The sequence below is a fragment of the Nyctibius grandis genome, chromosome 7, assembly GCF_013368605.1.
Source record: "Nyctibius grandis isolate bNycGra1 chromosome 7, bNycGra1.pri, whole genome shotgun sequence".
NCBI classification, from domain to species: domain Eukaryota; kingdom Metazoa; phylum Chordata; class Aves; order Nyctibiiformes; family Nyctibiidae; genus Nyctibius; species Nyctibius grandis.
This window is the reverse complement of record NC_090664.1, coordinates 58,815,728-58,840,312: the sequence shown is the minus strand read 5'-3', so window position 1 is coordinate 58,840,312 and position 24,585 is coordinate 58,815,728. Positions and strand designations below refer to the sequence as shown.

Here is a 24,585-nt window from a genome sequence, read left to right as displayed (position 1 = left end):
CCCCGCCGGAACCGCGCGCGGGGCATCACGGGAAACCGAGTCCTCCCGCCCGCCCTAGCCCCGCCTCTTCCGGTGCCGCTGCCCCGCCCCCCGCGAGGGCGCCGTTCCCATGGCGACGCCCCGCCCCCTGGAGGCGGGGCAAGGGCTGTTCCCATGGCGACGCCTCGCTCGCTGATTGGAGGAAAGGCGGCTGTTCCCATGGCGACGCCTCGCTCGCTGATTGGAGGAAAGGCGGCTGTTCCCATGGCGACGCTCCGCCCCCCGGGAGAGGGCAGGCCGTTCCTATGGCAACCAGGCAACCAGGCCCGGCCCGGTGCAGGCCCGAGGGGAGCGGGCCCGGCACCCCAGGCCTGGTAGCCCCGCTGGGCCCTGTCCCCATGCAGGGGCAGAGGGCGGCTGGGAGCTGTGTGACAGCCCAGCCTGGGGCCAGTGGGCTCTGCTGATGCCCAGCTGACCCCCTCGTCCTCCTCCCTGCTCCTCCCCGCCGCTGCTCCTGATTAATGACACGTTAATTAAATGGCACAGAATAAGACGTGGCCTGTGTGGGGCTGTGTGGGCTCTGCCAGCCACTCCGTGGCAAAGTGGGCACAGAAACATGTGCCGTTGTCACAGGAAAGCCTCCTTGGTCCTGACGGGAACTGGCCACATGATTAATAAAACCACAACAGGCCGGATCCATGGGCCGAGGCCAAGGGTGTGGGGTTCAACAAGGCCGAGAGTCAGGTCCTGCCCTTGGGGCACAACAACCCCCCGCCCCGCTACAGGCTGGGGGAGAGGGGCTGGAAAGTGCCTGGGGGAAAAGGACCTGGGGGTGTTGGTCGATGGCGGCTGAACATGAGCCAGCAGTGTGCCCAGGTGGCCAAGAAGGCCACCAGCATCCTGGCTTGTACCAGCACTAGTGTGGCCAGCAGGACCAGGGCAGGGATCGTCCCCCTGTGCTCGGCACTGGGGAGGCCGCACCTCGAATCCTGGGTGCAGTTTTGGGCCCCTCACGACAAGAAAGACCTTGAGGTGCTGGAGCGAGTCCAGAGAAGGGCAACGGGGCTGGGGAAGGGTGTGGAGCACAAGTGTGATGGGAGCGGCTGAGGGACCTGGGGGGGTTTAGCCTGGAGAAAAGGAGGCTGAGGGGAGACCTTCTCGCTCTCTACAACTGCCTGAAAGGAGGGTGTAGCGAGGGGGGTCGGTCTCTTCTCCCAGGTAACAAGTGACAGGACGAGAGGAACCGGCCTCAAGTTGCCCCAGGGGAGGTTTAGATTGGAGATGAGGGACAATTTCTTCATGGAAAGGGTTGTCAAGCGCTGGCACAGGCTGCCCAGGGCAGTGGTGGAGTCCCCATCCCTGGGGGGATTTAAAAGCCGTGTAGATGTGGTGCTGAGGGACATGGGTTAGTGGTGGCCTTGGCAGTGCTGGGGTAACGGGTGGACTTGGTGATCTTAAAGGTCCTTCCCAACCAAAACCATTCTGTGATTCCTTAATTGCCTATCGAGAGATTAATTCAATAATCTCATTAATGTGAATTCTTTGGGAGCTGCATCACTGCGAGAGCTTGGATACTTTTAGGGTGTCCTCCTTTGAAGTGGCGCAGTTAATTAGCCCCATTAATTAGCCCTTTTCCCTTGATCCCCTCTGGTTTCCCCCCAACATCATGACATACACATAAATTGAAGGTTCCAGGTCTGTACCCCATCATGTCCCTGGTGACACCCTGCTCACCCGTACAAGACCCCCACCAGGTCTGTTATAAACACATAGGGTTTATCACAATAATAACGTTTTTTTTTTTCCTAAAATTTAATTGTTTGATGAGCTCTGCAGCTCGTTAGCGGCTTCCCACGTGCCCAACACCCCCAAACAGCAGCGGGACGGGAGCCACGTCCTTCCACCCGCGAGAAACCCCCCGCCCGCCCGTCCCTCCCTGTCCCAGTCGTCGCTCCCCGTGGCACGGGGACACCCGGTGTCGGGGACATTGGGTCCTGGGGCACGGGGACACAAGGACATCAGGGCATGGGGACATTGGGACACTGGGTGGCAGGGACATCAGGACCTGGGGCATGGGGACCCCAGCGCCTGGGGTGCTGAAAGGTCCCGGCGTCCCCCCGGATGGCCCGGCCCTGCCCTCGCCACCCCACCCCAGGCCTTTCCTGCCCCATCCTGTCCCATCCCATCCCATCAATCCCACCCCACCCCATCCATCCATGTCATCCCATCCCACCCCATAGATCCCACGCCACCCCATCCCAGAGATCCCATCCCATCCAGTCATCACATCCCAACTGATACCATTCCATCCCATAGATCCCATCCATTCCACCCCACCCCACCCCACCCCATAGATCCCAGCCTACCCCATCCCAACTGATCCCATCCCATCCAGTCATCCCATCTGATCCCATTCTATCCCATAGATCCCACCCCACCCCACTCCATCCCACCCCATCCCATAGATCCCAGCCTACCCCACTCCATCCCACCCCATCCCATAGATCCCATCCCACAGATCCCATCCCACCTCATCCATCCCATCCCACCTCACCCCACCCCATAGATCCCATCCCATCCAGTCATCCCAACTGATCCTGTTCTATCCCATAGATCCCACCCCACTCCATCCCACCCCATCCCATAGATTCCATCCCACAGATCCCATCCCACCCCACCCCATAGATCCCAGCCTATCCCATCCCAGAGACCTCATTCCACCCCGTCATCCCATCCCAACTGATCCCATTCTATCCCATAGATCTCACCCCACTCCATCCCACCTCACCTCATCCATCCCACAGATCCCATCCCACCTCATCCATCCCATCCCACCCCACCCCATAGATCCCAGCCTACCCCATCCCAGAGATCCCATTCCATCCAGTTATCCCAACTGGATTCTATCCCATAGATCCCATCCCACCCCACCCCACCCCACCCCATCCCACAGATCCCATCCCACCTCATCCATCCCATCCCACCCCATAGATCCCATCCCACTTCATCCATCTCACTCCATCCCATCCATCCCACCTCATCCATCCCACCCCACCCCATCCCATAGATCCCATCCCACAGATCCCACCCCATCCCATCCATCCCACCCCACCCACCCGTGCCGGGGCTGCCAGGGCACCCGTGGGTCCTGGCCGTGCCAGGGCAGGGGGCTGGGGTGGGGGGTCCCATCCAGCACACACGAAGCCTTCGGCATCGGCGCAGGGGGACACGTGGTTGGGGGTCACGGGGGGGGGCTGCGGGGTCCTGAGCAGGGGCCAGCGGGGCAGGACGCGACCCAGGGGTGCCCCCCCCTCATTTCCCGGGCCAGTAAAGCACGAAGCCATCGCGGCTCTTGCCGAAATCGGGGGTGGCCACGTCCGGCCGCGGCTCGGCCGTCAGCAGCCGCCGGCGCCCGCCGAGGCTCAGCTGGATGCAGTCGGCGACGCGGACCCACAGCTCCCGCTTGGTCCTACAACACGTGGCATCAGCGGGGTGGGGTGGGGGGTTACGGGGTGCCAGCCCCCCCCCAAGCCCCCCAGCGCCCCACTCACGCGCGGCAGTGCTCCAGGAGGACGCCCACCAGCTCGCCCACCCGGTTGTCCCCCGGGGGCTGCGTCCGGTGCAGGCACACGGCCACGTCCTCCTGGGTCTGCGTGTGGAAGACCACCAGCTGCGCCCGGCAGCTTGTCACGCTCAGCCCCGTCACCTGCGGGGACGGCACGGGGTCACCGGTGTCACCGCCGCGGCCACGGGGGTGTGGGGGGGTCAGGGCCACCGTGTGGCCAGCGTGGGGTGGCCAAGGTGATGGGGGTGAGGCACTGGGGACAGCGTGTGGGGAGAGCGTGGTGGGACAGCATGGCATGGCCAGTGTGGTGGGGACAGCGTGGTAGGGACAGTGTGACACAGCCACTGTGGTGGGGACAGTGTGGTGGGGACAGCGTGTGGGGACAGTGTGACCCAGCCAGCGTGGTGGGGACAGCATATGGGGACAGCACGGCATGGCCAGTGTGGTGGGGAGAGGGTGGTGGGGACAGCGTGTGGGGACAGCATGGCACGGCCATTGTGGTGGGGACAATGTGGCATGGCTGGCATGGTGGAGGCAGCGTGGTGGGGACAGCGTGGTGTGGCCAAGGTGATGTGGGTGAGGCACTGGGGACAGCGTGGTGGGGACAGCGTGGTGGGACAGCATGGCATGGCCAGTGTGGTGAGGACAGCGTGTGGGGACAGTGTGACACAGCCACTGTGGTGGGGACAATGTGGCATGGCTGGCATGGTGGAGGCAGTGTGGTGGGGACAGCGTGGTGGGGACAGCATGGCACAGCCAGTGTGGTGGGGACAGCGTGTGGGGACAGCATGGCACAGCCAGTGTGATGGGGACAGCATGGCACAGCCAGCATGGTGTGGCCAAGGTGATGTGGGTGAGGCACTGGGGACAGCATGTGGGGACAGTGTGGCACAGCCAGCGTGGTGGGGACAGCGTGGTGGGGCCATCGTGGTGGGGACAGCGTGACACAGCCAGCGTGTTGGGGACAGCGTGGCATGGCCAGCGTGGTGGGGCCAGCATGGCACCTCTGTCCCAGGGGACCTCCCGGTGCCAGCCCCGGCGCACTGCCCTGGGGACCACGGGCGGGTCTCCATCCTCCGGGGGGGAGCGGGGCAGCCAGGACGCCTGCGTCCCCCGACCCCGCCTGGCCGGGACAGGGTGTAGGGGGTGGCCTCATCCCTGCTGCCACCCCCTGGGGACACCGGAGGGGCTGGGGACACCGTAGGGGCTGGGGACACTCACGGCGCCGAGGGGCAGCGCCCGCAGCACGCGGTACTGGCGCCGGGGGTCCAGCTTGTAGAGGTGCTGGTCGGTCACCAGGATGGCCCGGTCCCGGCTCTTCCCGAAGCGGTTGATCTGCGGGGACGGCGCCAGGTGAGGGGACACGCCGGCGGGGGTGACACGGCCGCAGTGGCCGGGCGGGACGTCCCCGTTACCTTACGGACGTGGCAGGAGAAGAGGACGGAGCCGAAGTGCACCTTGTCCCTGAGGGCCTGGAGGCGGCGGGCGAAGGCCAGCGCCTGCCCCGGGTTCTCGCTGGGCTGCGGGGGGTGGTGGCACCGTGGGGTGGTGGTGGCACCGCGGGGTGGCACCGGGCGCCCCCGACCCGCCGGTGGCCCTTACCGAGGACAGGTAGTCCCGCGCCCAGCTGCGCCGGCAGCCCCAGTCCTGCCGCAGCCCCCCCAGCGCCTCCATGGCGGCCACCTTGGCCCGGACCTGCCCCAGCTCCGAGGGCGGGATGCTCTGCACCAGCTGCCGCGCCCGCCACCTGCGTGGGGACACGGCGCCGCCACGTCACCCACAGCCCCGGCCCGTGTCCCCGGCCCATGTCCGTGTTCCACATCCCCATCCCACATCCTTGTCCCCATCCCACGTCCCCATCCCATGTCCCACATCTCCATCCCCATCCCACGTCCCTATCCCACTTCCCATGTCCCACGTCCCCATCCCATGTCCCACATCTCCATCCCCATCCCACGCCCCCATCCCACGCCCCCATCCCACGCCCCCATCCCACATCCCACATCCCCATCCCATGTCCCATGTCCCACGTCCCCGTCCCATGTCCCACATTCCCATCCCACGTCCCCATCCTGTGTCCCACAACCCCATCCCACATCCCATGTCCCCATCCCACATCTCATGTCCCGTGTCCCCCATCCCACATCCCCATCCCATGTCCCCAACCCACATTGCCTTCCCATGTCCCATGTCCCCATCCCACGTCCCCATCCCACATCCTATGTCACATGTCCCCACCCCACATCCCCACCCACATCCCCATTCCATGTCCCATGTCCCCACTCCATGTCCCCATCCCATGTCCCACATCCCCATCCCACTTCCCATGTCCCACGTCCCCATCCCATGTCCCATCCTCATCCCACATCCCCATCCCACGTCCCCATCCCATGCCCCACGTCCCCATCCCACGCCCCACGTCCCCATCCCACGTCCCCATCCCACATCCCATGCCCCACGTCCCCATCCCATGTCCCATCCTCATCCCACATCCCCATCCCACGCCCTATGTTCCCATCCCATGTCCCACGTCCCACATCCCCATCCCACGTCCCCATCCCACGTCTCCATCCCATTGTCCCCATCCCATGTCCCACATCCCCATCCCATGTCCCCATCCCACACCCCCATCCCATGTCCCACGTCCCCATCCCATGTCCCATCCCCATCCCATGTCCCCATCCCACGCCCCACGTCCCCATCCCATGTCCCCATCCCCATCCCACGCCCCATGTCCCCATCCCATGTCCCACATCCCACGCCCCCATCCCACGTCCCCATCCCATGTCCCCATCCCATGTCCCCACATCCCCATCCCACATCCCATGTCCCACGTCCCCATCCCATGTCCCCATCCTGTGTCTCACAACCCCATCCCAAATCCCATGTCCCCATCCTGTGTCCCACGTCCCCATCGCACGTCCCAATCCCCACCCCTTGTCCCCCTCCCCGCCCCACGTCCCCCCCGCGGTGGCACCTGCGGAAGAGCCGCTGGCAGGTGTCGTGGAAGCGGGCCAGCGCGGCGGGGGGCTGGGGCCAGGCCAGGCCCTGGCCCAGGTCGGGGCGGGCACGCAGGGCCCCCAGGCGCCGCAGCAGCTCCCGCAGGTACCCGCGGGCCGCCCGCCGCTTGTAGAGCGCCACGATGGTGCGGGCGGCGCGCAGGGCCCGGCACCGCCGCCGCGCCAGGGCCCCGCGCCACGCCTGACGGGGCCAGGGTCAGGGTGTGCCCCCCGGGACCCCCAGCCCCACGGCCTGCCCCACAGCCTGCCCCACAGCCTGCCCCATGGCCTGCCCCATGGCCTGCCAGCGCGGGGTCAGGGCACGCCGCCCCGGGACCCCCAGCACTGCGGCGGGGGCGACTGGCACCCCAAAAGTCCCCGGTGCGGCCTGTGCCAGCCCCACGGCCTGTGCCAGCCCCACAGCCTGCCCCATGTCACACCCCACACCATGCCCCATGCCCTGCCCCACAGTGCACCCCATGCCATGCCCTATACCATGCCCCATGACCCCCAACACCACGTCCCCCCAACCCTGTGTCATCCCACCCTGTGTCCCACCAACCCCATGTCCCCTCAACCCTGTGTCCCCCCAGCCCCATGTCTCCCCAACCCCACGTCACCCCAACCCTGTGTCCCCTCAACCCCGTGTCACCCCGGCCCCATGTCACCCCAACCCTGTGTCCCCCCAACCCCGTGTCCCCTCAACCCTGTGTCCCCCCAACCATGTGTCATCCCAAGCCCGTGTCACCCCAACTCCATGTCACCCCAACCCCGTGTCACCCCAACCCCACGTCACCCCAACCCTGTGTCCCCTCAACCCTGTGTCCCCCCAACCCCATGTACCCCCAATGCCGTGTCCCCCCAACCCCGTGTCCCCCCAACGCCGTGTCCCCCCAACCCCATGTCCCCCCAACTCCATGTCACCCCAGCCCCGTGTCCCCCCAACCCCACGTCACCCCAGCCCCATGTCCCCCCAGCCCCATGTCCCCTCAACCCCGTGTCCCCCCAACCATGTGTCATCCCAACCCTGTGTCCCTCCAACCCCGTGTCCCCCCAACGCCGTGTCATCCCAACCCCGTGTCCCTCCAGCCCTCTGTTCCCCTCAATCCCGTGTCCCCCCAACCCCGTGTCCCCCCAACCCCACATCCCCCCAACCCCACATCCCCCCAACCCCGTGCCAGCGCCCACCTTCTGCAGCAGCAGGACGATGATGGGGACGAGCTGCGCCCGCGCCCGCTCGAGGCAGACGAGGGTGCGCGGCGTGCGGATGAAGACCTTGCTGTGGCCATAAGCCACGTCGTCCTGGAAGCCGTGCTGCTCCAGGAGGGCTTGCGTGGCCTCCCGGTCGCTGGCCATCAGGTGGTTGGGCCACGTGTACTCACAGGTCATCTTGTACCTTGGGGACAAAGAGGGGTGAGAGGGGACATGGAGGTGGCCGGGGGGACGCGGGGGGTGGCCGGGGGGGGACACGGGGGGTGGCCGGGGGGGGACACGAGGGTGGCCGGGGGGACGCGGGGGGTGGCCGGGGGGGGACACGGGGGGTGGCCGGGGGGGGACACGAGGGTGGCCGGGGAGACACGGGGGGTGGCCGGGGGGACGCGGGGGGTGGCCGGGGGGACACGGGGGTGGCCGGGGGGACACGGGGGGACACGGGGGTGGCCAGGGGGATGCGGGGGGACACGGGGGTGGCCAGGGGGAAGCAGGGGGTGGCCGGGCGGACACGGGGGTGGCCGGGGGGACGCAGAGGGTGGCTGGGGGAATGCGGGGGGTGGCCGGGGGGACACGGGGATGGCCGGGGGGACACGGGGGGTGGTTGGGGGGACACGGGGGTGGCCGGGGGGACATGGGGGGAGGCCGGGGGGACATGGGGGTGGCCAAGGGGACACGGGGGGTGGCCGGGGAGACACGGGGGGTGGCTGGGCGGACACGGGGGTGGCCGGGGGGACACAGGGGGACACAGGGGTGGCCGGGGGGGGACAGGGGGTGGCCGGGGGGACACAGGGTGGCCAGGGGGACACAGGGGGTGGCCAGGGGGACACGTGGGGACACGGGGCCGTACCGCAGGAGGAAGCGGTGGTAGGGCTGGCGGTAGGCGAAGCCGGCGCGGCGCACGCGGACGTTCTCCAGCAGCCCCAGGTAGGCGACCTGGTGGCGGCAGCGCTCGGCGTCGAAGAGCGTCGGGGACTTGAGCTCGTTGGGTTTGATGCAGCGCACGTAGTAGGGCTCCTGCGGGGACATGGGGGGGCAGAGCGGTGGCACCGAGCCCAGCCGGTGTCCTGGGTTGCGGGGGGGGTCTGGGCACACAGGGTGGGACTGCACGGGGCATAGGGACGGGAGGGCTCGGTGGCGTGGGGACATGGACGTCTTGGCTGGCTTGGGGACATGCCAGGCTGGCATGGGGACAGGCTCAGCTGACTTGGGGACATGCCACGCTGGCACAGGCACGTGCCTGGCTGGCTTGGGGACAGGCTTGGTTGCCTGGGGACATGCCAGGCTGGCACAGGGACATGCTCAGCTGGCTTGGGGACATTCCAGGCTGGCACAGGGACACACTCAGCTGACTTGGGGACATGCCAGGTTGGCACAGGGGCATGCTCAGCTGACTTAAGGACATGTCAGGCTGGCACAGGGACGTGCCAAGCTGGCAGAGGCACATGCTCAGCTGGAGCAGGGACAGGCTTGGCTGGCTTGGGGACACGACAGGCTGGCTCAAAGACATCTTGGCTGGCTTGGGGACATGCCAGGTTGGCACAGGGACACACCGGGCTGGCACGGGGACATGCTCAGCTGGCTCGGGGACCGGCTTGGTTGGCTTGGGACATGCCAGGCTGGCACAGGAACATGCCAGGCTGGCACAGAGACATGGCAGGCTGGCTTGGGGACAGGCTTGGTTGCCTGGGGACATGCCACCTGTCTCAGGGACATGCTCAGCTGACTTGGGGACAGGCTTGGTTGGCTGGGGACATGCCAGGCTGGCACACGGACATGCCAGGCTGGCACAAGGACATGCTCAACTGGCGCAGGGACAGGCCTGGCTGGCTCAAAGACATCTTGGTTGGCTGGGGACATGCCAGGCTGGCTTGGGGACAGGATTGGTTGCCTGGGGACATGCCCAGCTGGGGCAGGGACATGTCAGGCTGGCTCGGGGACATGCTTGGCTGCCTCAGGAGCATGACCGTGGGTCTTGGGGACATACCAGGATGGGTTGGGGACACACTAAGATGGGTTGGGGACATACCAAGATGGGTTGAGGACATACCAAGATGGGTTGGGGACATACCAAGATGGGTTGGGGATACACCAAGATGGGTTGGGGACATACCAAGATGGGTTGGGGAGATACCAAGATGGGTTGGGGACATACCAAGATGGGTTGGGGATACACCAAGATGGGTTGGGGACATACCAAGATGGGTTGGGGACATACCAAGATGGGTTGGGGATACACCAAGATGGGTTGGGGAGATACCAACATGGGTTGGGGACACACCAAGATGGGTTGGGGACATACCAAGATGGGTTGGGGATACACCAAGATGGGTTGAGGACATACCAAGATGGGTTGGGGACACACCAAGATGGGTTGAGGACATACCAAGATGGGTTGGGGACATGCCCAGCTGGCATGGGGACATGTCAGGCTGGCACAGGGACATGCCAGGCTGGCACGGGGACATGCCCGGCTGTCCCCGGTGCCCTACCTTGGAGGCGAGGTTCTCCACCAGGGCCACGATGGAGTTCTTGAAGAGCGTGCCGGTGGTCAGCGGGCGCTTGGTCACCTCGGTGACGCTCTGCTCGCCGTCGGGCCACATGGCCCGCACCACGGGGTCCGCGCTGGGGACGGCGTCGCCGTGGGGCTGGCAGCACCGGCAACCCCCCGCTCCTGCCCCATGGCTCTGCCACCAGCCCGCCAGCTGCCCCCCGTGTCCCCAACCTGTTGTAGAAGAGCCGTTTGAAGTCCTGGAAGAGCGTGTCCTTGTTCTTGTCCAGGAAACCCTCCACCGAGTACCTGAGGGAGGGGACACCATGGTGGGGACCCCTCCAGCCACCTCCTGAAGGACCACCAGGTGGCTGTGGTGGCCCAGGTGACATGTCGAGGTGACACGTGGCCCTGGGGGCACCCATGGAGGCCAAGGGACTGTGAGGTTCAGTGTTCATGGACACTGAGTCTCCTGTCCCCACTGTCCCCAGGTCATGGCATGGCATGTCCTGCTGCACGTGGCCTCTGGGGACCTCCCAGGCCCCGTGGACCCCAGTAGTCCCCCAAACGGCCTCCCACGCTCTCCACACAATAGCCCATGGCTCCTCAAAGCCCCATGGCCAACCAAGGCCACCCCATAGTCCCCCAGGGACCTCTATGGCTCTCCACGGTCCCAAGTGCCCCCACCATGGTCGCCCATGCCCTCCCAAGGTCCCCCATGGCTCCCCACAGCTCTCCGTGGCCCCACCACAACCCCACGGCCACTCACAGATGTCCATAGTCCCTGATGGCCACCCATACTCCCATGGCCCCAGCTGACACCCCACCAAGTCCTCCATAGTTCCCCACAGCCTGATGGTCCCCCATGACCTCAACCCACCTCCCACAGGCCCTCAACCCCCCTCCATGCTCTCACATGACCCCCATGGTTCTTCAAGGCTTCATGGTCAACCACAGACCCCCAAGAGCCCCCATCATCCCATGGGCCCAAGTGTCCCTCCATGGTCCCCCCACGCCCTTCCAAGGTCCTTCATGGCCTCAAGGCCCACCATGGTCCCCCACGGTTCTCCATGGTCCCCCCCAACCCCACGGCCACTCATCATGACCATAGTCCTTGATGGCCACTCACACTCCCATGGCCCCAGCTGACGTGGTGCCCCACAGCCCCATGGCCACCCAATGACACCCATAGCCCACCGTGACCCCCCCAAAGTCCTCCATGGTGCCCCATGGCCACCTGATGACACCCACAGCCCACTGTGACTCCCCCAAAGTCCTCCATGGTGCCCCATGGCCACCTGATGACACCCACAGCCCACTGTGACTCCCCCAAAGTCCTCCATGGAGCCCCATGGCCACCTGATGACACCCACAGCCCACTGTGACCCCCCCAAGTCCTCCATGTGCCCCACGGCCACCTGATGACACCCACGGCCCCCCAACGCCCCCTCACGTGACATCTCCAGCGTAGTGCTTGATGCGGAAGTCCCGGTCGAACTCCATGGTCTTGTCGGTGGGGCAGAGCTGGGGAGCAGGGGGTGGGTGTCAGCCCCCCACCCATGGCCACCCCCCACCCATGAAGCCCCCCCAGGAGCACCTTGCGGCTGCTGTAGTGGGGGTGGTGGCCCAGGCGGGCGTCCATGGAGGCGAGGAAGAGGGCGTCGGTGACGGTGCCCGCGGCCAGGCACGCCTCGTCCAGCAGCGCCAGCACCCCGCGGTGGGGCTGCTCCACCAGCGCCACGATGGGCTCGTTGCTGGAGTACTCGATCTGGGGGGGGGACATGTCCCCCGTGTGTCCCCCATGTCCCCATGACCCTACCCATGTCCCCATGTCCCCTCATGCTCTGCCAGGCGATGCCCTCCCATGTCCCCATGTCCCCTGTCCCCTCGCGTTCTGCCAGGCAATGCCCTCCCCTGTCCCCCCCGTGTCCCCATGTCCCTCCATGTTCCCCCCGTGTCCCCATGTCCCCCCATGTCCCCTCCATGTCCCCCCCATGTCCCCATGTCCCCCCCCGTGTCCCCTGTCCCTCACTCTCTGCCAGGCGATGCCCCCCCCGTGTCCCCATGTCCCCTGTCCCCTCACGCTCTGCCAGGCGATGCCCTCCCCTGTCCCCCCGTGTCCCCATGCCCCCCCATGTCCCCCCCATGTCCCCATGTCCCCCCATGTCCCCCCCATGTCCCCTGTCCCCTCACGCTCTGCCAGGCGATGCCCCCCCATGTCCCCCCCATGTCCCCTCACGCTCTGCCAGGCGATGCCCCCCCATGTCCCCCCCATGTCCCCTCACGCTCTGCCAGGCGATGCCCTCCCCTGTCCCCATGTCCCCTGTCCCCTCACGCTCTCCCAGGCGATGCCCCCCCATGTCCCCCCCGGGTCCCCTGTCCCTCACGCTCTGCCAGGCGATGCCCTCCCGCTGGTACTCCGCCTGCTCCTGCCGCAGCACCAGCTCGATGAAGAGCTGCTGCAGCTTCTCGTTGCAGTAGTTGATGCAGAACTGCTCGAAGCTGCGGGCAGGGGGACAGGCCACCCGCTGCCACCCGGCCCCCCACCACGTCCCCTGCCCACCCCACCCTGCTGCGGGCCCCCCCCCAAGCCACAGGGCCCTGCTGGGGACATCCTGGGCCTGTCCCTCCTGCTCCTGTCCCTCCGTGGGGCCCTCCTGGTCCTTGGCCCATCACCTCCATGTGTCCCTTGTGGTCTTGTCCTTCCTGGGTGCCATCCCCTCCACGTGTCCCTCCTGGGTCTTGTCACTTGGGCATCTTCCCCTGCTGTGTGTCCCTCCCAAGCCCTGTCCCCTCCCCGTGTCCCTCCTGGCTCCTGTCACCTCTACATGTCCCTCCCAAGCCCTGTCTCCTCCCTGTGTCCCTCCTGGCTCCTGTCATCTGCACGGGTCCCTTGTGGTCTTGTCCCTCCATGTCCCTCCTGGCTCCTGCAACCTCCATGGGTCCCCCTCAGATCCTGTCACCTCCACATGTCCCTCCCGAGCCCTGTCCCCCTGGTGTCCCTCCTGGCTCCTGTCATCTGCAAGTGTCCATTGTGGTCTTGTCCCTCCATGTCCTGGCTCCTGTCCCTCTACGTGTCCCTCCCAACCCCTGTCCCCTCCTTGAGTTCTCCTGGGTCCTGTCACCTCTACATGGCCTTCACAAGCCCTGTCCCACCCATGTGTCCCTCCTGGCTCCTGTCATCTGCACGGGTCCCTTGTGATCTTGTCCCTCCATGTCCCTCCTGGGTCCTACCACCTCCATGGGTCCCCCTCAGATCCTGTCACCTCCACATGTCCCTCCCAAGCTCTGTCCCCCAGATGTCCCTCCTGGCTCCTGTCACCTGCACGGGTCCCTTGTGCTCTTGTCCCTCCATGTCCTGGCTCCTATCCCTCCATGTGTCCCTCCCAAGCCCTGTCCCCCAGGTGTCCCTCCTGGCTCCTGTCATCCGCACGGGTCCCTTGTGCTCTTGTCCCTCCATGTCCTGGCTCCTGTCACCTCCACGTGTCCCTCCCAACCCCTGTCCCTCCCAGCTGTCCCTCCCCGTCCCCTCCGTGTCCCCCCTTCCCCAGCCCGGGTCACCTGTTGGTGTCGAAGATCTCGAAGCCGTAGATGTCGAGGACGCCGATGACGGTGGCCTTGCCGTGCCGGCGGGCGTCGTAGCCGCGGGTGGCCATGCCGGCGTTGACGCGCGCCACGATCCACCCGAAGAGCCGCTCGTAGATGGCCTGAGGACGGTGCCAGGGTGGTGGGCACCCATGGGGGACATGCCACCCACCCCCCGTGTCCCCTCCCTACCTTGGCACAGGCGTCCCGCGCGTAGGCGGCCTCGCGGGGGCTGTGGCCCTTCTCGATGAGCTCCCCGCCGCCCGCCGCCACCGTCCGGGCCACCAGCGCCCGCCGCAGCGGGTCCGGGGCCGTGCCCGTCAGCTCGGCCACCGCTGCCACCGCCGCCACCGCCCCCGGTGCCACCGCCGCCCCCTCGCCCTCCGCCACGAACTCCACGTTGCCCTGCGGGCGGTGAGCGGGGCTGGGGGGGACGCACGGGAGTGCCCCGAGAGGGGTGGGTGTGCCAGGGGTGGTGGCACCCGCACCCCGGGCTGGGCTGGGCTGTAGGGGGCTGTACTGGTTTGTACTGGGATGTGCTGGGTTGTACTGGGTTGTACTAGGTTGTGCTGGGCTGTACTGGTTTGTATTGGGCTGTGCTGGGCTATACTGGTTTGTATTGGGCTGTGTTGGGCTATACTGGTTTGTATTGGGATGTGCTGGGCTGTACTGGTTTGTATTGGGCTGTGCTGGGCTATACTGGTTTGTATTGGGCTGTGCTGGGCTATACTGGTTTGTATTGGGATGTGCTGGGTTGCACTGGTTTGTATTGGGCTGTGTTGAGCTATACTGGTTTGTATTGGGATGTGCTGGTTTGCACTGGGTTGTACTAGGCTGTGCTGGGCTATACTGGTTTGTATTGGGATGTGCTGGGCTGTACTGGTTTGTATTGGGCTGTGCTGGGCTATACTGGTGTGTATTGGGATGTGCTGGTTTGCACTGGGTTGTACTAGGCTGTGCTGGGCTGTACTGGTTTGTATTGGGATGTGCTGGGTTGCACTGGGTTGTATTGGGATGTGCTGGTTTATATGGGGCTGTACTGGGATGTGCTGGGATGTGCTGGGGTGTACTGGTTTGTACTGGGATGTGCTGGGCTATACTGGTTTGTATTGGGATGTGCTGGGTTGCACTGGGTTGTATTGGGATGTGCTGGGATATATGGGGCTGTACTGGTTTGTACTGGGATGTGCTGGGTTGTACTGGTTTGTACTGGGATGTGCTGGGCTATACTGGTTTGTATTGGGCTGTGTTGGGCTATACTGGTTTGTATTGGGATGTGCTGGGTTGCACTGGTTTGTATTGGGCTGTGCTGGGTTGCATCGGGCTGTACTGGTTTGCACTGGGCTGTTCTGGGTTGCATCCGGCTGTACTGGTTTTCACTGGGCTGTTCTGGGTTGCATCCGGCTGTACTGGTTTGTATTGGGCTGTGCTGGGTTGAATTGGGCTGTACTGGTTTGTATTGGGCTGTGCTGGGTTGCACTGGGCTGTGCTGGACTATACTGGTTTGTATTGGGCTGTGCTGGGCTATACTGGTTTGTATTGGGCTGTGCTGGGTTATACTGGTTTGTATTGGGCTGTGCTGGGTTATACTGGTTTGTATTGGGCTGTGCTGGGTTATACTGGTTTGTATTGGGCTGTGCTGTACTGGGCTGCCTGGGGCCGTACTGGTGTGTGGGGGCTGTACTGGTGTGTGGGGAGGCCTGTACTGGTGGGGGGGTCCCATACTGGTGTGGGGGGGTCACGTACTGGTGGGGGGGATCCTGTACTGGCGCAGGGGGTCCCATACTGGTGCAGGGGTCCCATACTGGTGCGAGGGGGTCCCATACTGGTGAGGGGAGTCCCATACTGGTGCAGGGGGTCCCATACTGGTGCAGGGGGTCCTGTACTGGTGCAGGGGGTCCCATACTGGTACGGGGGGTCCCATACTGGTGGGGGGGTCCCATACTGGTGGGGGGGTCCCATACTGGTGGAGGGGTCCTGTACTGGTGGGGGTGTCCCATACTGGTGAGGGGGGTCCCATACTGGTGAGGGGGGATCCCATACTGGTGCAGGGGTCCCATACTGGTGCAGGGGGTCCCATACTGGTGGGGGGGTCCCATACTGGTGCGGGGGGTCCCATACTGGTAGGGGGGTCCCATACTGGTGCAGGGGTCCCATACTGGTGGGGGGGTCCCATACTGGTGGGGGGGTCCCACACTGGTGGGGGGGTCCCATACTGGTGGGGGGGATCCTGTACTGGTGCGGGGGTCCCATACTGGTGGAGGGGATCCTGTACTGGTGCGGGGAGTCCCATACTGGTGTGAAGGGGTCCCATACTGGTGAGGGGGGGTCCCATACTGGTGCAGGGGTCCCATACTGGTGCAGGGGGTCCCATACTGGGGGGGGGTGTCCCATACTGGTGCAAGGGTCCCATACTGGTGCAGGGGATCCTGTACTGGTGCGGGGGTCCCATACTGGTGTGAGGGTCCCATACTGGTGGGGGTGTCCCATACTGGTGGGGGGGTCCCGTACTGGTGGGGGGGTCCCGTACTGGTCGGGGGGGTCCCGTACTCATGCAAGGGGTCCCATACTGGTGCAGGGTGTCCCATACTGGTAGGGGGGTCCCATACTGGTGCAGGGGTCCCATACTGGTGCAGGGGATCCCATACTGGTGCGGGGGTCCCATACTGGTGCAGGGGTCCCATACTGGTGGGGGGGGTCCCATACTGGGGGGTGGGTCCCGTACTGGGGGGGGTCTCACCATGTGCAGGACGGCGGCCAGGGTGCGCCGCACGGCGGCCACCTCCTCGGGGGAGAACCCGATGATGCCCATGGCCGCCTCCACCGCCCGGTAGCCACCGGCGTCGTCCCCGCAGCCCTGGGGGGGGGGTCGGGGTGAGGGGCTGGGACCCCCCTGACCCCCCCCAGTCCCCCCCAGTTCTCCCCAGTCCCACTCACGCCACCCTGGGCCCCCTCCCGGGTGTAGCGGTAGGCGCGGGGGTCCCGGCCGAGGTGCAGCGCGGCCAGCAGGGCCGGGGGGGCGCCCAGCAGGAGCTGCGGGGTGGGGAGGGGGGTCAGCACCCGCGGGGGGTGACCCCCCACCTGGTGTCCCCCCACCCTGTCACATCCTGGCCCACCCATCTCACCCCACCCATCCCATCCCCATCCCATCCCCATCCCATAGATCCCACCCATCCCATCTACCCCATCCCCATCCATCCCATCCCAACCTTCTCATCCAACCATCCCATCCCATAGATCCCATCCATCCCATCCCAACCTTCTCATCCCAACCATCCCATCCCATAGATCCCATCCATCCCATCCCAACCTTCTCACCCCACCCATCCCGCCCCCATCCCATCATCTCATCCCACAGATCCCATCCATCCATCCATCCATCCATCCCAACCTTCTCATCCCATCCAACCCATCCCATCTCATCCACCCCATCCCCACTCCAGCCCCACCTTCTCATCCCAACCATCCTGTCCCCCTCCCAACCCACAGATCCCATCCATCCCACCACACCCCACCCCATAGATCATACCCATCCCATCTATCCCATCCCAACCTTCTCATCCCATCCATCCCATCCCCATCCATCCCACAGGTTCCATCCATCCCATCTCATCCATCCCATCTCAACCTCATCCCATCCATCCCACCCCATCCCATAGATCACATCCATCCCATCTATCCCATCCCAACCTTCTCACCCCATCCATCCCATAGATCCCTTTCCATCCCATCCATCCCACCCTATCCCATTGATCACATCCATCCCATCCCCACCCCATGCCCACCCCATCCATCCCATCTTTCTCATCCCAACCATCCCGTCCCCATCCCATCCCAACCTTCTCATCCCATCCATCCCGTCCCCATTGCATCCTGTAGATCCCATCCATCCCATCTGTCCCATCCCATTCATCTTACCCCATCTCATCCATCCCATCCCATCCATCCTGTCCCCAACCCACCCACCTCATCCACCCCATCCCATCCCATAGATCCCATCCATCCCATCTTACCCATCCCACAGATGCTATCCATCCCAACCTCCTCACCCCAAACATCCCGACCCTACTCCATCCCACAGATCCCATCCATCCCATCCCAACCTCCTCATCTCATCCATCCCATAGATCCCATCCATCCCATCTGTCCCATCCCAACCATTTTACCCCATCTCATCCATCCCATCCCCACTCCATCCATCTCAACCTTCTCATCCCAACCATCCTATCCCCATCCCACAGATCCCATCCATCCCATCTTATCCATCCCATCCCCAACTCATCCGGTAGATCCCATCCATCCATCCCATCCATCCTGACCCCATCCCATCCATCCCACCCCACCCCTGGCTCACCTGGTAGAAGGCGTGGAAGTTCCTCTCTCCTGGCTGCTGCTGGAGGACTCGTGACTGGAAGAGGGAGCAGGGGGTGAGTGCCAGGCGGTGCCCAGGTGGGACCAGCACCCCCCCGGCCATGCCCACCCATGGCACCTTCTCCAGGAGGTAGTTGTGGATGTGGCCGCCCATGGGGTCGCCCTTGAAGTCGAAGTTGATGTCCATGTACTTGCCGAAGCGGCTGGAGTTGTCGTTGCGGTTGGTCTTGGCGTTGCCGAAGGCCTCCAGGACGCAGTTGGACTGCAGCAGCACATGCTTCACCCTGGTGGGGTGGGGTGGCACAGCATGGCATGGCACGGCACGGCACGGCATGGAATGGCAACACACGGCTGCAGCCTCACACACGGACACAGGACACGGCTCCCCAAGGCCCCCCACACCACCCATATGGCCATGGGGTCCCCCCATCCCTCCACACCTTCCCTATGGGCATGGGGCACCCTGGTCACCCCACCCCACCAGCATGGGGCACCCCTGGTCACCCCAGACCATCCCTATGGGCATGGGACACCCCAGGACCCCCCCAGGCATGGGGCACCCCTAGTTCCCCCCCCCAACTTCCCTATGGACATGGGGCACCCCTGGTCACCCCACACCACCCCTATGCTCATGGGGCACCCTGGTCGCCCCACCCCATGGGCATGGGGCACCCTTCGTCACCCCAAACCATCCTTATGGGCATGGGGCACCCCCTTGTTGCCCAAACCCTGACATAGGGCACCCTAGGGCCTCCCAGGACCACCCTACAGGCATGGGGCACCCTCATCCTCCCACCCCACAGGCACGGGGCACCCCTGGTCACCCCAGACCATCCCTATGGGCATGGAGCACCCTAGGACTACCCCACAGGCATGGGGCACCCCTGGTCACCCCAGACCATCCCTATGCACATGGGACACCTCAGGGGCCTCCACCCCATGGGCATGGGGCACCCTTGGTCACCCCAGACCATCCCTATGGGCATGGAGCACCCTAGGACTACCCCACAGGCATGGGGCACCCCTGGTTACCCCAGACCACCTCTATGCACATGGGGCACCTCAGGGGCCTCCACCCCATGGGCATGGGGCACCCTTGGTCACCCCAAACCATCCCTATGCACATGGGGCACCCTTGGTCACCCACAAACCATCCCTATGGGCATGGGACATCCCTGGGTCACTCCAGACCATCCTTATGGGCATGGGGTACCCCTGGTCACCCCACCCCATGGGCATGGGGCACCCCTGGTCACCCCCACACCACCCCTATGGGCATGGAGCACCCCTGGTCACCTCAGACGACCCCTATGGGCATGGGGCACCCTGGTCACCCCACCCCATGGGCATGGGGCACCCCCGGTCACCCCCACACCACCCCTATGGGCATGGAGCACCCCTGGTCACCTCAGACGACCCCTATGGGCATGGGGCACCCTTGGTCACCCCACACCACCTCTATGGGCATGGAGCACCCCTGGTCACCTCAGACGACCCCTATGGGCATGGGGCACCCTTGGTCACCCCACACCACCCCTATGCACACGGGGCACCCCTGGTCCCCCACCCCACAGGCATGGGGCACCCCTGGTCACCCCCACACCACCCCTATGGGCATGGAGCACCCCTGGTCACCTCAGACGACCCCTATGGGCATGGGGCACCCCTGGTCACCCCAGACCATCCTTATGGGCATGGGGTACCCCTGGTCACCCCACCCCATGGGCATGGGGCACCCTTGGTCACCCCACACCACCCCTATGGGCATGGAGCACCCCTGGTCACCTCAGACGACCCCTATGGGCACGGGGCACCCTTGGTCACCCCACACCACCCCTATGGGCATGGAGCACCCCTGGTCACCTCAGACGACCCCTATGGGCATGGGGCACCCTTGGTCACCCCACACCACCCCTATGGGCATGGAGCACCCCTGGTCACCTCAGACGACCCCTATGGGCACGGGGCACCCTTGGTCACCCCACACCACCCCTATGGGCATGGAGCACCCCTGGTCACCTCAGACGACCCCTATGGGCATGGGGCACCCTTGGTCACCCCACACCACCCCTATGCACACGGGGCACCCCTGGTCCCCCACCCCATGGCATGGGGCACCCCTGGTCACCCCCACACCACCCCTATGCACACGGGGCACCCCTGGTCCCCCACCCCATGGCATGGGGCACCCCTGGTCACCCCCACACCACCCCTATGCACATGGGCCACCCTGTTCCCCCCTCCCCACGCCTCCCCCCACCCAGATCCCCCACCCAGGTCCCCGGGGCGGGTGCCCAGCAGTGCCAGCCCCACCTCTCCACCTCGGCGCGTTGGCCGGGGTTGGTGATGGCGGCGATGTACTGCAGGATGTGCTTGCTGGCCTCCGTCTTGCCCGCGCCGCTCTCGCCTGGCACCGAGGGCAGGGGGTGGGCCGGGGTGCCCACCCAAGGGTGCCCCCCCACCCAAGGGTGCCCCTCCGTACCCGAGATGACGATGCAGGTGTCCTTGGCGCGGCGCTTCATGGCCTTGTAGGCGGCGTCGGCCAAGGCGAAGAGGTGCGGGGGGCGCTCGTAGAGCTCGCGGCCCCGGTACCGCTCCACGGCGGCGGCGCCGTACAGCGCCAGCGCCCGGTACGGGTTCACCGCCACCAGCACCTCCCCGATGTACGTGTAGATGCGGCCCTGCGAGAACCTGCGCGCGGGGGGGGGGGTGGGGAGGGCTGGGGGGTGCCCTGCGGGGTGTGGGGCACCCTGGGGGGTGTGGGGGGCACCCTGTGGGGTGTGGGGCTGTGGGGTGGCACCTTGTGGACGTGGGGTGGCACCCTGTGGGGTGTGGGGCTGTGGGGTGGCACACTGTGGGGTGTGGGGCTGTGGGGTGGCACCCTGCGGGGTGGGGGGCTGTGGGGTGGCACCCTGCGGGGTGGGGAGCTGTGGGGTGGCACCCTGCAGAGTGTGGGGCTGTGGGGTGGCACCCTGCGGGCTGTGGGGGGGCACCCTGTGGAGTGTGGGGTGGCACCTTGTGGAGCGTGGGGCTGTGGGGTGGCACGCTGCGGGCTGTGGGGTGGTACCTTGTGGGGCTCGGTGCTGTGGGGTGGCACCCTGCGGGGTGTGGGGGGGCACCCTGTGGGTTGTGGAGGTGTGGGGTGGCACCCTGCGGGCTGTGGGGAGGCACCCTGTGGGTGGTGGGGCTGTGGGGTGGCACCCTGTGGCGTGGGGGACTGTGGGGTGGCACCCTGCAGGGTGTGGGGTAGCACCCTGTGGGTGGTGGGGCTGTGGGGTGGCACACTGTGGGGTGGGGCTGTGGGGTGGCACACTGTGGGGTGTGGGGTGTGGGGTGGCACCCTGTGGGGTGGGGGGCTGTGGGGTGGCACCCTGCAGAGTGTGGGGCTGCGGGGTGGCACCCTGCGGGGTGGCACCCTGCGGGCTGTGGGGAGGCACCCTGTGGGGTGGGGGGCTGTGGGGGGGCACCCTGTAGGCTGTGGGGTGGCACCCTGTGGGCGGTGGGGCTGTGGGGTGGCACCCTATGGGCTGCGGGGTGGCACCCTGTGGGGTTGGGGGACTGTGGGGTGGCACCCTGCGGGCTGTGGGGTTGTGGGGTGCACCCTGTGGGGTGTGGGGTGGTACCCTGCGGGGTGTGGGGCTCTGGGGTGGTACCCTGCGGGCTGGCACCCTGTGGAGTGTGGGGCTGTGGGGTGGCACCCTGCGGGCTGTGGTGCCGTGGGGTGGCACCCAGCGGGCTGTGGGGCAGGATGGCACCCTGGGGGGTGCTGTGGGGCAGGGGGCATACCCCGCAGGGTGCTGTGGGGTGGCACTCTGTGGGGTGCTGTGCTATGGGGCAGGATGCACAGTCTGTGGGGTGCTGTGCTCTGTGGCAAAGTGGCATCCTGTGGGGGCAGGGTGGCATCCTGTGGGGTGCTGGGCGGTGGGGCAGGGAGCCTCCCCGTGGGGCACAGCAGGGCTCCGGTGCCCCCCAGAACCACGCCATGGGGCAGAGCCGCCCTCCCCGCGGGCACCATGGGGCTGGGCGGCGCCGTGGGGCAGCGGCTCTTCCTGTCGGCACCACTTGTGGGTGCGGGCAGGAAGCGGGGGGGACCCCGTGGGTGCCCCCCCCGGCGCCCGCCAGCCCCCCACCCGCTGCTGGGTGGGGCCGTGCCTCAGTTTCCCCCCACGGCAGCGGGCAGGAAGCCCCACGGGGGGTTGGTGCTGGGCGCTTCCGCGTCCCCGGTGGCACTTGGGGGGTCCCTGGTGGCTCTTTAGGGGTCCCCGGTGGCTCTTTGGGGTCCCTGGTGGCACTTCGGGGTTCCCCGGTGGCACTTGGGGGGTCCCCGGTGGCACTTTAGGGTTCCCTGGTGGCACTTTAGGGTCCCTGGTGGCACTTTGGGGGGGTCCCTGGTGCCCCCCATCACCGCCACGCCAGGGTCCACGTCCCAGGTGCCACCGTGGGGGTCTCACGCTGCACCCAGCAGCCCCGGGGGGTGCCGGGGTGGCACCTGGGGGGTGTCCCCTGCCCCATGTCCCCCCCCCCAGCCCCGTGTCCCCCTACCGCAGGCGCAGGTTCTCCAGGAACTGCTCCATGGTCACCTCGTCCAGGAGGACGAAGTCGGCTTTGCCGCACTCGGGTCCCTCCAGCTCCGCCATGCCGCGCCCGCCGGGCACCCAACTTCCCTTCCCGCGCCGCCGAGACCGCGGCGCAGGCGCCACTCGGGTGTCACCGTCACCCCCCCGCGAGGTGACACTTGGGGACGTTCAGATTTATGGGGTGGGGACATCCCGATCTGTGGGGTGGGGACTTGGCCCCGCACGGCTGACCTTGCCCATCACCGTGTGGCACCTCCCGCTGTGCCACCTCCATTGTCCCCAAACGTGCCACCACGTGTCCCCTTTCCCCCCCCAAAAATACTCTCCAATTAATAAATAAATTGCTTATTTATTAAGATTTTGGCAATCACCCATCTGGCATCCCAGTATCTCCAGTTAAACGCCGGTAACTGGGAACTCTGGGAAGAACAAGCCAAGGTGAGGATGGTCGGAGAGCTGGAAAAGAAGGGGGTGATCGTTAAGATAATGAGGATGACGGCGCTAACGAGGCTGCGTGGCGAGGGGATCCCCAGGGACCACCGAGGGGACAGCCCCTCCTCACCAGGATATAATTAGGGCTGGTTAATGAAGCGACAAGACCTTGGCGCTGCGGCTGACACAGCTAATTACACAAAATTAAGCTAATTACTACAAGAGGAGGGAGTGTGGGCCACAACCCCCCCCCAAACAGGCCTGGTCAACCCACCTCCCCGTTCCTGGTGGCTTCTGATGTCCCAGCGGCTCATCAGCCTGTCACCGGAGAGGGAAAGAGCGGCATTAGTGACACCCGGGTGTCCCCTCCGGTTCCCCCCCCCCCGGCTCTGGGGGTGTCCGGGATTTCTATAACCCCTCCCCGGGGAAAGCAGGGAGAGGCCTCAAACCGTCCCGGGGCTGCTCTGGCAAGTACTGTAGGAATGGAGGGAGCCACGGCAGGCCCCCCCACGCTGGAAGCCTTGCGGAGGGCACGGGAGGGGGGGACAGGGGCAACCGGGCACCGCTGGGCCCCCGGGGGACACGAAGCCACCCCCTGCGAGGCCCGGTCACCCTCCCTCCCCCCGGGAACCCTCGCTCCCCCCGGGGACACGCAGCCCTCCCCGCTCCGGTGACCCCCGCTCCCCCCGAGGACCCTCCCTCCTCCCAGGGACCCGCAGCCCCCGCCCCAGCCCAGTGAGCCCCGCTCCCCCCCGGGATCCCCCTCAGGAAAGGCCCCAGGCGGCCACACGAGGCCCATGGAGGACTACCCTTCCCAGCATGCACCGCGCCTCACACCGGCGGCAGGGCCCGAGGCGGGAGAAAGGCCTCGCCCCGCGCTGCCCCGGGAGCCCCCACACTGCCCTGGGGCGCCCCCGCTCCTCTCCCGGCCAGTAGAAGCGGCCCCGGCCGCGGATGGCGGCGGATGGCGGCGGATGGGCCCGGGCCGCGCCGCCCTCCATACCTGCCCCCTCTGCTGCCGCCATGGCTGAGGGCGGGGCGACGCCGGCCGTGACGTCAGCGCGCCGGGGGGGCAGCAGCGCCACCTGGCGGGGAGGGTTGGAGAGGCTGACGGAGGAGGTCAGCGCATGCGCAGAGAAGCGCCGCCGCGGCCCAGGCCCGCGCCCAGCGCCCAGGCTCCCCGGTGCCGCGGGACAAGGCCGGGAACGGCGCCGCCCGCCCCGGCCAGGCCCCGGCGAGGCCCCGGCTCTGCGCTCGGCCACCCCCGACGGCCCCGGTGAGCGGGGACGTGGCCGGCCGGCAGAGCGGGCGGGGCCAGACCAATGGGCGTGGCCATCCCCAGCAGGGGGCGGGGCTAGTGGGGGTGGGCGAGGCGTC

The 24,585-nt window shown here is 66.3% G+C and overlaps 1 protein-coding gene, 1 long non-coding RNA gene and 1 other non-coding gene across 3 annotated transcripts; all 3 read right to left on the bottom strand.

The window, feature by feature from the left end:
• Window positions 1-3,163: 3,163 nt before the first annotated feature.
• On the bottom strand, window positions 3,164-22,836 carry MYO1G (myosin IG). Its single transcript, XM_068404401.1, has 22 exons — window positions 22,742-22,836; window positions 20,682-20,890; window positions 20,513-20,606; window positions 18,318-18,483; window positions 18,183-18,236; window positions 16,766-16,861; window positions 16,569-16,685; window positions 14,021-14,233; window positions 13,805-13,950; window positions 12,631-12,745; window positions 11,841-12,011; window positions 11,697-11,767; window positions 10,478-10,552; window positions 10,245-10,377; window positions 8,603-8,769; window positions 7,732-7,939; window positions 6,522-6,745; window positions 5,147-5,291; window positions 4,960-5,064; window positions 4,766-4,879; window positions 3,531-3,685; window positions 3,164-3,448 (listed from the first exon to the last, which is right to left on the bottom strand). Exons 1-22 carry the CDS (start codon window positions 22,834-22,836, stop codon window positions 3,292-3,294), a joined length of 3,030 nt encoding a protein of 1,009 aa, XP_068260502.1. The 3' UTR covers window positions 3,164-3,291.
• A 269-nt stretch (window positions 22,837-23,105) lies between these two features.
• Window positions 23,106-24,496, bottom strand: LOC137665447 (uncharacterized). The gene is made up of 3 exons (XR_011048512.1): window positions 24,212-24,496; window positions 23,483-23,526; window positions 23,106-23,232 (listed from the first exon to the last, which is right to left on the bottom strand). It is a non-coding gene; the product is annotated as an uncharacterized lncRNA (long non-coding RNA).
• On the bottom strand, window positions 23,602-23,735 carry LOC137666062 (small nucleolar RNA SNORA9). Its single transcript, XR_011048585.1, has one exon. It is a non-coding gene; the product is annotated as a small nucleolar RNA SNORA9 (small nucleolar RNA).
• Window positions 24,497-24,585: the final 89 nt, after the last annotated feature.

Excerpts from the sequence above, each read along its gene's own strand:
- MYO1G (XM_068404401.1), bottom strand. The coding sequence starts at position 22,836 with ATGGCGGAGCTGGAGGGACCCGAGTGCGGCAAAGCCGACTTCGTCCTC. Across the intron at positions 12,012-12,630 it reads AGGGCATCGCCTGGCAGAGC|ATCGAGTACTCCAGCAACGA; the intron begins GTGAGGGACAGG and ends TCCCCCCCCCAG. Across the intron at positions 11,768-11,840 it reads CCCACTACAGCAGCCGCAAG|CTCTGCCCCACCGACAAGAC; the intron begins GTGCTCCTGGGG and ends CCTGCTCCCCAG.